Source organism: Haliotis rubra, unplaced genomic scaffold (genome assembly GCF_003918875.1).
Source record: "Haliotis rubra isolate DU_JTF1 unplaced genomic scaffold, ASM391887v1 Scf459, whole genome shotgun sequence".
NCBI lineage: Eukaryota > Metazoa > Mollusca > Gastropoda > Lepetellida > Haliotidae > Haliotis > Haliotis rubra.
Window position 1 is genome coordinate 771,022 of NW_025767145.1, and position 13,457 is coordinate 784,478.

Below are 13,457 nucleotides of genomic sequence, written 5' to 3' on the forward strand. Positions count from 1 at the left end.
TATTTTTTTCTATAGTTTCCCGGCGAATTTTCGAACGAATGTAAAACGATTTCAAGCAATGGATGAGGCTAGACGGGATAAGAAAGCAAAACAAAGATAAAAAGGACATCTGAATACATCACTCAGAGTATTTCCTAAACACTGAAGTTCATGTAACACATTGCATTTGTGATCATTCATAACACTGGAGTTCATGCAACACTTTGCATTTGTGCTCATTCATAACACTGAAGTTCATGCAACACACTGCATTTGTGATCATTCATAACACTGAAGTTCATGCAACACATTGCATTTGTGATCATTCATAACACTGGAGTTCATGCAACACTTTGCATTTGTGATCATTCATAACACTGAAGTTCATGCAACACATTGCATTTGTGATCATTCATAACACTGAAGTTCATGCAACACTTTGCATTTGTGATCATTCATAACACTGAAGTTCATGCAACACATTGCATTTGTGATCATTCATAACACTGAAGTTCATGCAACACATTGCATTTGTGATCATTCATAACACTGAAGTTCATGCAACACATTGCATTTGTGATCATTCATAACACTGAAGTTCATGCAACACATTGCATTTGTGATCATTCATAACACTGTGGTTCATGAAACACATGGCATTTATGGCCCCTCATCACATTAAGGTTACAGGTAACACAAAGGAGTTGTGATCCTTCATAACACTGCGGTACAGAGCCAACAAATGATAGATTTGGCCCCTCATCACATTGAGGTTCAGGCAACACATGGCAGCTGTGATCATTCATCGCATTGAGGTAGATGTAAAACGTGGCAGTTGTGATGCATCATCACACTGAAGTGTAAGCAAAACATGGCAGATGTGATCTTTCATCACACTGAGGTTTAGCCACACAAGGCAGTTTTGATCCTTTATCGCTTGGAGGTTGAAGTAACACATGGCAGATATGATCCTTTATCACATTGGGGTTTAGGCACACATGGCAGTTTTGATCCTTCATCACATTGGAGGTAGAGGTAACACATGGCAGTTTTGATCCTTCATCACACTGAGGTAGAGGTAACACATGGCAGTTGTGATCCTTCATCACATTGAGGTCCATGCAACAAATGGCAGTTGTGATCCTTCATCACATTGAGGTAGAGGCAACACATGGCAGTTTTGATCCTTCATCGCTTGGAGGTAGAAACAATACATGGCAGTTTTGATCCTTCATCACATTAAGGTGGAGGTAACAAATGGCATCTGTGATCCTTCATCACATTGAGGTAGAGGCAACACATTGCAGCTGTGATCCTTCATCACATTAAGGTGGAGGTAAAAAATGGCAGTTGTGATCCTTCATCACATTGAGGTAGAGGCAACACATGGCAGTTGTGATCCTTCATCACATTGAGGTCGATGCAACACATGGCAGTTGTGATCCTTCATCACATTGAGGTCCATGCAACACATGGCAGTTGTGATCCTTCATCACATTGATGTAGAGGCAACACATGGCAGTTGTGATCCTTCATCACATTGAGGTAGAGGCAACACATGGCAGTTGTGATCCTTCATCACATTGAGGTCCATGCAACACATGGCAGTTGTGATCCTTCATCACATTGATGTAGAGGCAACACATGGCAGTTGTGATCCTTCATCACATTGAGGTAGAGGCAACACATGGCAGTTGTGATCCTTCATCACATTGAGGCAGTGATCCAGTTGTGATCCTTCATCACATTGAGGTAGAGGCAACACATGGCAGTTGTGATCCTTCATCACATTGAGGTAGAGGCAACACATGGCAGCTGTGATCCTTCATCACATTGAGGTAGAGGCAACAAATGGCAGCTGTGATCCTTCATCACATTGAGGTCAATGCAACACATGGCAGCTGTGATCCTTCATCACACTGAGATTTAGCCACACATGGCAGTTGTGATCCTTCATCCCATTTAGGTTTAGGTAGCGCATGGCAGTTGTGATCCTTCATCATGGCAGTTGTGATCCTTCATCACACTGAGGTAGAGGCAACACATGGCAGCTGTGATCCTTTATCACATTGAGGTCCATGCAACACATGGCATCTGTGATCCTTCATCACACTGATATTTAGCCACACATTGCAGTTGTGATCCTTTATCACATTGAGGTAGAGGTAGCACATGGCAGCTGTGATCCTTCATCATATTGAGGTAGAGATAACACATGGCAGTTGTGATCCTTCATCATATTAAGGTGGAGGTAACACATGGCAGTTGTGATCCTTCATCACACTTGAAGGTAGAGGCAACACATGGCAGTTGTGATCCTTCATCACACTGATGTAGAGGCAACACACGGCAGTTGTGATCCTTCATCACATTGAGGTAGAGGCAACACATGGCAGTTGTGATCCTTCATCACATTGAGGTAGAGGCAACACATGGCAGCTGTGATCCTTCATCACATTGAGGTAGAGGCAACACATGGCATCTGTGATCCTTCATCACATTGAGGTAGCGGCAACACATGGCAGTTGTGATCCTTCATCACACTGAGATTTAGCCACACATGGCAGTTGTGACTCTTCATCACATTGTGGTGTAACCAAAATAAGGCACCTGTGATCTTTATCACTTTGAGGTAGAGGCAACACATGGCAGTTGTGATCCTTCATCACACTGAGGTACAGTCAACACATGGCAGTTGTGATCCTTCATCACACTGAGGTTCAGTCAACGCATGACAGTTGTGATCCTTCATCACGTTGAGGTAGAGGAAACGAAAGGCATTTGTGACCCTTCAGCACATCGAGGTTAAGGGGAAAAAAGGCAGTTGTGATCCTTCATCACATTAAAGTTGAGACAAGACAAGGCAGTTGTGATCCCTCATGACACGGAGTTCCACGCAACACATGGCAGTTGTGATCCTTCATCACATTGGGGTAGTGTACGGCAGGAAAGTGGGCACGGGTCACAGCACATCTGTGATCCACGTGATCCCTGTCGATTCAACACGTGACAATGCCCTTTAACGATGACGGCTATTGGTACAATATTACAAAAATGTATATGTCCTCGCAGAACAATTATTTTTGTAGGTTGTGTTTCTTTTTTTTTCTCCCGCTGTTTTTATGATATAGGCTTTTATTTAGTGAACAGGGGGCAAAAATCTCTCATGGAAAACTCATCCAATACAGGAACAACACAGAAGTTCATGTTTCATGGTGGTGCCGTTTTTGATGACATGAAGGAACATGTTCATTTGGCATCCTTGTTCTTTGGTTCTTTGGCCAAATGGAGGAACATTTAACATTGCTGTTCCCTGATCACATTCCTTGTTGCAGTAGCGATCCTTCATGACAGAGACATACAGATAACAAGCTGTAGTGCTACAGGGCACATCAGTCACAAATTTGTGAGCTTGCTGGAACATTAGTCTTTCATTTTCGTCCCAGTATGAGCCGTGTCTCTTCAGAGCAAGGTCATGCTTTGTGTCAGCTAATCTGACCAGTCTGTCACACCCATCACAAATATTATTAGCAGTTCGCTGTACCATTTTTGGTCACGCTGGGAGTCTTTGACAAAATCAGCTCTCGTGACACGTGATACAGATGTGCGAGTATAACACAAGTTTGGAATAAACAATCTTAGGACGACCACCAATCACTTAGCAAATGAACATTCACACAATGAAAGGAATGTGACAATCAAATCAAATTCAATGACAAAATACAATGAAGCAAGGTCTACATATAAGGAACAGTGTCGGTGGTGCTGAACAAGAAGACTAACGTAAGATTTCCTTTTCAAGGATCGAATTTTTTTTTTACAAGAAATCACATGTTAATCTAGCAAAGAATGTTGCTCTACGCCGCTGTCAGTGCTTTTCCAACTACATCACGGCGGTCTGGGACGTAATCGAATCTGGACCAGACAATCCATTGGTAGGAGAGCGTGCATCGATCCACTACGTCGGGTACGATCACGCAATTGATTACGTCGCAGCTGCGTGGATATTTGACCTCATTATCTCTTCTCAGCAGCCATTGTGACCACCTGATACCCATTTTATTCGCCCTGTACGACAAGCATGGGCACAGGTGAGACCCAGCACCAGTTACGACATTAGGGAGTTGTAATCTCATACTGTTCAAAAGACGCCCCAGAAATACTTTGAATCTAGGGCGCGTCTCGCTGTGATACGACCTGAAGGATTCAGATCTAAGCATCGTTTCACAAGGTTCACGACATTGCTGTCAATGTTTCTCAAGGTTGCAATGTCCGGGCCCTTGTAGAAGAAGGACATGTCGGTTATGAGATCGTGCCTGATAGGAAATGGAAAACTCCTTGTAAGGGTTTCGTAGATGGTCACACCGGCACTCCATACATCAAATGATCTTGCCCATGTGTCCTTTGTAGCACGCATATCTTCCATATGTACCTCTGGTGGAGCGTAGACGGGCGTGTAGAAGGTAGGAAGTCTATGTTCGGGTGTTTTCTCTTCCGTCAGATTAAGCGCCCCACCGAAGTCAATGAGCTTTATCATATACTTTGGGCCTATGAGGATGTTATCCGGTTTGATGTCCCTGTGAGCGATATTTTGACTGTGAAGATATCTGAGGGCTGAAAAAAGCTGTTTCGCAATGGATTTGAGGTACTTCTTTCTCCATTTGAGAGAATGACTTTGAATGAAATGATCCATGTCATATCCTTTGACCAGCTCCATGATCATAATCATCCTACCTGCGTGTCTGAACAGTTCGTAGGCTTTTATGATGTTCTCGTGGTTCACTGATCCTAAAACGTTGAATTCATTCTCCCAGGTACGTCTTATGAAGCCATCACGGTGGCATTTATGTCTAGAAACCTTTGCCGCGTAGAACTTTCCATCCTTCCTTACCCTGTATACTACAGCCGCCCCACCAGAGCTGATCAGTGACTCGAACTGATACCCACTGATGAATTCGCCAACGAAATTTGGTTCCAGAATGTCATCACGTTTCCGGGGTGTCTTGACGGCGAAGGTCTTCCCTGGGCCTGGCTTTTCGTCAACTGGTGCAGCAGGCACGTGAACTGATGGAATCTTCCTTCGGGCTGGAGCAGGCTTGGGGACCGACGGAGTCTTCTCTCGGGCTGGAACAGGCTCGGGAACTAATCGGGTCTTCCCTCGGGCTGGAGTAAGTGCATGACCTGATGGAGTCTTAACTCGGGATGGAGCAGCCTTATGAGCTGATGGACTCTTCTCTCGGGCTGGAACAGGCTCGGGAACTAATCGAGTCTTCCCTCGGGCTGGAGCAACTGCATGTCCCAACGGAGTCTTCCCTCGGGATAGAGACGCCTTAGGAACCAATGACAACTTCTCTCGAGATGGAGCAGTCTCATGAACTGATGGAGTCTTTCCTCGCAGTGGAGCAACCTTAGGAAGCAATGGAGTCTTCCCTCGGAATGGAGCAGGCTCGTGAACTGATGGAGTCATTCCTCGCAGTGGAGCAACCTTAGGAAGCAATGGAGTCTTCCCTCGGAATGGAGCAGGCACGTGAACTGATGGAGTCTTTCCTCGCAGTGGAGCAACCTTAGGAAGCAATGGAGTCTTCCCTCGGAATGGAGCAGGCTCGTGAACTGATGGAGTCTTTCCTCGCAGTGGAGCAACCTTAGGAAGCAATGGAGTCTTCCCTCGGAATGGAGCAGTCTCATGAACTGATGGAGTTTTCCCTACAGATGGATCAGCCTTTTGAACTGATGGAGTCTTCCCTCGAGATGGAGAAGCTTTAGGAAGCAATGGAGTCTTCTCACGGGATGGAGCAGCCTTATGAACTGATGAAGTCTTCCCTCGAGCTGGAACAGCCTTTTGAACTGATGGAGTCTTCCCTCGCAATGGGGAAACCTTTGGAAGCAATGGAGTCTTCTCACGGGATGGAGCAGGCTCGTCAACTGATGCAGTTTTCCCTCGAGATGAAGAAGCCTTAGGAAGCAACAGAGTCTTCTCACGGGATGGAGTCTTCCCTCCAGCTGGAGCAGCCTTATGAATTGATGGAGTCTTCCCTCGAGCTGGAGCAGGCTCGTCAACTGATGGAGTCTTCCCTCGAGATGAAGAAGCCTTAGGAAGCAACGGAGTCTTCTCACGGGATGGAGTCTTCCCTCGAGCTGGAGCAGCCTTATGAATTGATGGAGTCTTCCCTCGAGCTGACAAAGCCTTTTGGACTGATGGAGTCTTCTCTCGGGCTGGAGCAGCCTTTTGAACTGATGGAGTCTTCCCTCGCAATGGGGAAACCTTTGGAAGCAATGGAGTCTTCTGAACTGATGGAGTCTTTCCTCGAGTAAGAGTAGCCTCCAGAACTGATGGAGTCTTTCTTCGGGATGGAGCAGCCTTTTGAACTGATGGAGTCTTACCTCGGGATGGAGCAGCCCTATGCACTGTTGGAGTCTTCCCTCGGTATGAAGCAGCCCTATGATCTGATGGAGTCTTCCCTCTGTCAAGGTTGGGCCCATGAACAGATGGACTCTTCTCTCTTGTTGGATTCGGGCCTTGAAATGATGAACTCTCATCAGATTTTGGAGATGGACTCTTCCAGCGAGCTGGACCATGCTCATCAACTGATGAGTTTTCCGTTGACGAGTCAAGGTGAGGGTCAGATGGCGCTTCTCTTAGTGCCTCCGCATGCTTTTGAGCACGTGAACCTTGGCCTTGAGAAGCAGGGTTTTTTTACATCATCAATAGATTTCTCACCGCTCGGGGCTGATGAATGAACAGATGGGCTTTGGATATTTTCCACTTCTTCCCCAGAAGAATTTAAGTAGTTTCCCCAAGTTTCGGCAGCAACATTATGGGGGCCGGCCGTCTTGGAGAGGAACCTCGTACGTCCACCTTGAAAGGAAGAACAGGTGTTGATTATGATTACAGTGGGGTGACTTGGTCACATTTTGGTGTAATATGTCAGTGGTCATTAATTATCCATAATCCCTCCACTACAATTCTATAACATTTCGACATGTATTCTATGACCTGCATTTTTATGTACTTCTACGGCCTGCGTGTTTCACTATTGTTTTATATGTGTACGAACAGTTTCAATGAGTTTCTTGTATCTGTGTGCCGAGGGGTTGATACCCATTGGTATCATGATTAGGGGAACAACACCTGTGACGCATACATTTGAAAACTGTCACAGGAGTTGCACTGAGTGAATTATGCTTCACGCCGGAGTCAAATATAAATATCACTTTTTCTTTTTCATAATTATATTCTTTGCAAAATACAATAAATTACAGTCTATTAGACGATGAAATATATTTACAATTTGCAAAACAATAATACTGGTATTTCAGTGGTGGAAACTAAGCGGGGTTCGAACTTTATGTATGGAACTGATGAATCTCCACATCTATTTTACGATGTAGATGGAGTGATCTCCCCTAGAGAGTAAACAAAAATGGCTGCCACTACGGTAACGCTTGAAATCTAATGGAGGATATTTCCTAGATTATTTCCTACACAGCCGTAAAATGATATAGGAGTAAGCGTGACCGAGCCGGCTTTTGAAAGGTAGGTGGAACCTGTAACTGGGTTAAATCCCTTTTCTGGTGAGGCCAAACTTTCTGCTTGCTGCTTTTCAGAGGCTGTGAGGAGATATTGAAGTTTTACATACATATTGCTTTACCTTATGTTACTTTTACATGCATCTAGCCTACCGCTACAAAGGACATACATGTAGCTATCGGAAATCCTACGTGTATCAGGAATACCCTGGTTTTGCAGGAGTGACTTTGTAATTTTATTATACAGAAGTACAGATAAGCTGCGTATCTGCGTAAATTACGCAAATATTTATGTGAAAACTCAAGTCCATTGCGTACAATAATACTCAATAAATGTGATCTTACATGCGTACACACAAAGATGTCAAATCGTAAATTGCGTACCGGGGGATAGATAAAATAGCTGAAGTATATTGAGAGGTTCTATTTCAGGGCATGAACTTGACAACTTGCAGTCTTTCATATCGTTTCTCATATTACAGATCATATGTAAATCACAAACACTAACATTTAAACTTTATTATAATTTTAAAATTAATGGAACATGGCAAAATACTCGATTGAGTTTGAGTGAGGCGAGTACAATTTATTTGGTTACTCAAAGGTACATTAGGATACCCAGTTGAGATGAAGACAAGCCAGTACATAACTCAATGACCCAAAGAGTTATCTGTAGCTCTGTTTATATTTCACCGATGTCTACAATAGTATAACATAGATACATATTGTGGATGAGTTACCCAATGAATGTAATGTTCTGCTGACTGAAACATCAAATTTTGTAAAATGTAGAAATATATACACGAGGAACAGAATTGTCAATATTTGCCTGAACCTAGGCGGATTATAATAAATCCAAGATACAGTCTGAGTACACTAGTTTGAGTAGGCTCGTCAATATTTGGTATTCAACAATACAGGCTAGTTAGTACTTGGTATTCAGCAATACAGGCTAGTTAGTACTTGTTGTTCAGCAATACAGGCTAGTTAGTACTTAGTATTCAGCAATACAGGCTAGTTGGTACTTGATATTCAACAATACAGGCTAGTCAGTACTTAGTATTCAACAATACATGCTAGTTAATACTTAGTATTCAACAATACAGGCTAGTAGGTACTTAGTATTCAGCAACACAGGCTAGTTAGTACTAATTTTTCAACAATACATGCTAGTTATTACTTTGTGTTCAACAATACAGGCTAGTTAGTACTTAGTATCCAACAATACAGGCTAGTTAGTACTTGGTGTTCAACAATACAGGCTAGTTAGTACTTGGTATTCAACAATACATGCTAGTTAATACTTAGTATTCAGCAACACAGGCTAGTTAGTACTAATTTTTCAACAATACAGGCTAGTTATTACTTTGTGTTCAACAATACAGGCTAGTTAGTACTTAGTATTCAACAATACAGGCTAGTTAGTACTTAGTATTCAACAATACAGGCTAGTTAGTACTTAGTGTTCACCAATACAGTCTAGTTAGTACTGAGTATGCAGCAATACAGGCTAGTTAGTACTTAGTATTCAGCAATACAGGCTAGTTAGTACTTAGTATTCAGCAATACAGGCTAGTTGGTACTTGATATTCAACAATACAGTCTACTTAGTTCAACAATACAGTCCAGTTAGTACTTAGTATTCAGCAATACAGTCTAGTTAGTATTTGATATTCAACAATACAGTCTAGTTAGTACTTAGTATTCAGCAATACAGGCTAGTTGGTACTTGATATTCAACAATACAGTCTAGTTAGTACTTGATATTCAACAATACAGGCTAGTTAGTACTTGATATTCAACAATACAGTCTAGTTAGTATTTGATATTCAACAATACAGGCTAGTTAGTACTTGATATTCAACAATACAGTCCAGTTAGCAGTCTGTCTCACAATCCCTGAACCACATTATTTCCCCTACTGCCAAATCCTATCTGCAGTGCTTAAGCCCTAAATAAAGCTGAATCTGAATCTCTGGTCCCCCTGGGGCTACTTTTATATAGTTAGTACTTGATATTCACCAATACAGACTAGCAAGTACTTGGTATTCAACAATACAGGCTACTTATTACTCTATATTCAACACTACAGGCTAGTTAGTACTTGGTATTCAACACAACAGGCTAGATAGAACTTGGTATTCAACACTACAGGCTAGTTAGTACTTGATATTCAACACTACAGGCTAGTTAGTACTTGGTATTCAACAATACAGGCTACTTATTACTCTATATTCAACACTACAGGCTAGTTAGTACTTGGTATTCAACACAACAGGCTAGATAGAACTTGGTATTCAACACTACAGGCTAGTTAGTACTTGATATTCAACACTACAGGCTAGTTAGTACTTGATATTCAACAATACAGACTAGTTAGTACTTGGTATTCAACACTACAGGCTACTTATTACTTGGTATTCAACACTACAAGCTAGTTAGTACTTGATATTCAACAATACAGGCTTGTTACTATGTTAGTTTGACATTCAAGGAAACAGGCTTGTTGATCATGTTGATACTAGTTAGTACTTGGTATTCAACAATACAGAACTGAATGAATCTTCGGTGACACCTAATTTATGTATTCAAATACTACATTCTCCAGACGAATGAATTTCACTAAAATTAGGATACAGATTGGTTTATCATGACTAAACTTTCAAATAATCTAACCCAATTTACAGGATCTAGGCTTTGGCCAAGCAGCAGGTTTCAGTGAACTAATTGCTGGTCGACCTATGTGGTGTTTGTTTCCAGGTAAATTAAGCAAAACATTTGAAAAATATTGCTATGAAAGTTACCAGACTTGTTTACTTACACACAAGACACAACATACATGTTTTGGACTTACGAGAGCATATACCAATAGGAGAAAAAATATTCAAAAGTATTTAATCAGTGAGAACACATAACAATGACGTTTTCAGTATTGGATTGTTTAGGCTAACTTTGAACATATGAGTGAATATGATAAGGGAAAACAACTTCATGAAGACCTCTAAAATCCACCCTATTGACACTTGCAGTGAGAGCTACAACCCCTGTATTATTGCAACAACACACGCTTGTGTTTAAATGAACCTAAATACCCATGTAGAAAAATTATATACTTTCAAAGCATTTTTAAAGGATATTACTATTTTCAGTAATAAGGGTTGTCCAAGAAGAATCACTGTCATAGCTTTTGACCTGATTTGATGCTGATCAATCAGCTGGCTTTGCTACAAAAATGATGACTCAGGGTAACATACAATGTTTTAATGTCTCACATCTTTGTAGAGACATTGTCTCAGTGTCAAAACAAAACCAGATTTTTTGTTTTTATTTAACAGTTTGAAGATAATTATTTTACTAGTATATTTTTGGCATAAACTTCCAGAATATATATTTAGAGAGACATTTGTTGCTCACAAAGTGTTATTTTATACTGGAAATCTACCTAGCAGGTAATTGCACTGTTATATAGTCTATATTATATGTAAGTCACAAACTCTGTGCGGATGGTGGGATAGCCTTGTGGTTAAAATGTTTGCTGGTCACCCGAAGACCTGGGATAGATTTCCCACATGGCAACAATGTGTGAAGCCCATTGCTAGAATATTGCTAAAAGCAACCTAAAAACTAAACTCACTCACTCACAAACTGTAGAAAAATGCTATTCTATAACCATTATACTATTTCATATTTACTGCAGTGCATGAAGCCTGTAACCACTGCTGTAATTTCACAAGGACATTAACATACCACATCAGATTATAGGATTATGATGCTTAGTGTTCATAACCAGCGGTTAATCATTAGTGATTAAAGACACTGACAGTATAGCATATAAACTATAGAATTATGATGCATAGTATATTTAATAAGTTGTTTATCATTTGTCATTAGGGACTCTGACTTGACATAGCATATAGACTATAGGATTATGATGAATGGTATATTTTACTAGCAGTTAATCATCAGTCATTAGAAACACTGACTTGACATAGCATATAGACTTTAGGATTATGATGAATGGTATATTTTACTAGCAGTTAATCATCAGTTATAAGAGACACTGACTTGACACAGCATATAGACTATAGGATTATGATGAATGGTATATTTAACTAGCAGTTAATCATCAGTCATTAGAGACACTGACTTGATACAGCATATAGATTATAGGATTATGATGGATGGTATATATAACTAGCAGTTAATCATCAGTTATAAGAAACACTGACTTGACATAGCATATAGATTATAGGATTATGATGAATGGTATATATAACTAGCAGTTAATCATTAGTCATTAGAGACACTGACTTGACACAGCATATAGATTATAGGATTATGATGAATGGTTTATTTAACTAGCAGTTAATCATCACTCATTAGAGACACTGACTTGACATAGCATATAGATTAAGGATTATGATGAATGGTATATTTTACTTGCAGTTAATCATCAGTTATTAGAGACACTGACTTGACATAGCATATAGATTATAGGATTATGATGAATGGTATATTTTACTTGCAGTTAATCATCAGTCATTTGAGACACTGACTTGACATGGCATATAGACTATAGGATTATGATGAATGGTATATTTAACTAGCAGTTAATCATCAGTTATAAGAGACACTGACTTGACATAGATATAGACTATAGGATTATGATGAATGGTATATATAACTAGCAGTTAATCATCAGTTATAAGAGACACTGACTTGACATAGCATATAGACTATAGGATTATGATGAATGGTACATTTAACTAGCAGTTAATCATCAGTTATAAGAGACACTGACTTGACATAGCATATAGATTATAGGATTATGATGAATGGTATATATAACTAGCAGTTAATCATCAGCTATAAGAGACACTAACTTGACACAGCATATAGACTATAGGATTATGATGAATGGTATATTTTACTAGCAGTTAATCATCAGTCATTAGGGACACTGACTTGACATAGCATATAGATAATAGGATTATGATGAATGGTATATTTTACTTGCAGTTAATCATCAGTCATCAGAGACACTGACTTGACATAGCATATAGATTATAGGATTATGATGAATGGTATATTTTACTAGCAGTTAATCATCACTCATTAGAGACACTGACTTGACATAGCATATAGATTACAGGATTATGATGAATTGTATATTTTACTTGCAGTTAATCATCAGTCATTAGAGACACTGACTTGACATAGCATATAGATTATAGGATTATGATGAATGGTATATTTTACTAGCAGTTAATCATCAGTCATTAGAGACACTGACTTGACATAGCATATAGACTATAGGATTATGATGAATGGTATATTTAACTAGCAGTTAATCATCAGTTATAAGAGACACTGACTTGACATAGCATATAGATTATAGGATTATGATGAATGGTATATTTCAGTAGCAGTTAATCATCAGTCATTTGAGACACTGACTTGACATAGCATATAGACTATAGGATTATGATGAATGGTATATTTAACTAGCAGTTAATCATCAGTTATAAGAGACACTGACTTGACACAGCATATAGATTATAGGATTATGATGAATGGTATATATAACTAGCAGTTAATCATCAGTTATAAGAGACACTGACTTGACATAGCATATAGATTATAGGATTATGATGAATGGTATATATAACTAGCAGTTAATCATTAGTCATTAGAGACACTGACTTGACACAGCATATAGATTATAGGATTATGATGAATGGTATATTTAACTAGCAGTTAATCATCAGTCATTAGAGACACTGACTTGACATAGCATATAGATTATAGGATTATGATGAATGGTATATTTTACTAGCAGTTAATCATCAGTCATTTGAGACACTGACTTGACATGGCATATAGACTATAGGATTATGATGAATGGTATATTTAACTAGCAGTTAATCATCAGTTATAAGAGACACTGACTT

General features: G+C 39.8%; 1 protein-coding gene and 1 long non-coding RNA gene across 2 annotated transcripts in view; one reads left to right on the forward strand and one right to left on the reverse strand.

The window, feature by feature from the left end:
• Nucleotides 1–4,120: 4,120 nt before the first annotated feature.
• Nucleotides 4,121–6,555, reverse strand: LOC124290152 (cyclin-dependent kinase 12-like). Its single transcript, XM_046726845.1, has 2 exons — nt 6,361–6,555; nt 4,121–6,241 (listed from the first exon to the last, which is right to left on the reverse strand). The coding sequence occupies exons 1-2, from the start codon at nt 6,553–6,555 to the stop codon at nt 4,121–4,123; spliced, it is 2,316 nt and encodes a 771-aa protein (XP_046582801.1).
• An 829-nt stretch (nt 6,556–7,384) lies between these two features.
• Nucleotides 7,385–13,457, forward strand: part of LOC124290172 — a 33,937-nt gene continuing 27,864 nt past the window's right edge. The window contains exon 1 of the long non-coding RNA XR_006901844.1: nt 7,385–7,513. This is a non-coding gene — a long non-coding RNA (uncharacterized LOC124290172). The remainder of the gene's footprint in view (nt 7,514–13,457) is intronic.

Coding starts and splice junctions, on each gene's coding strand:
- LOC124290152 (XM_046726845.1), bottom strand. CDS start 6,555: ATGGTCCAGCTCGCTGGAAGAGTCCATCTCCAAAATCTGATGAGAGTT. Junction 6,242..6,360: donor TAGGGCTGCTCCATCCCGAG/GTAAGACTCCAT, acceptor TTGCTTCCAAAG/GTTTCCCCATTGCGAGGGAA.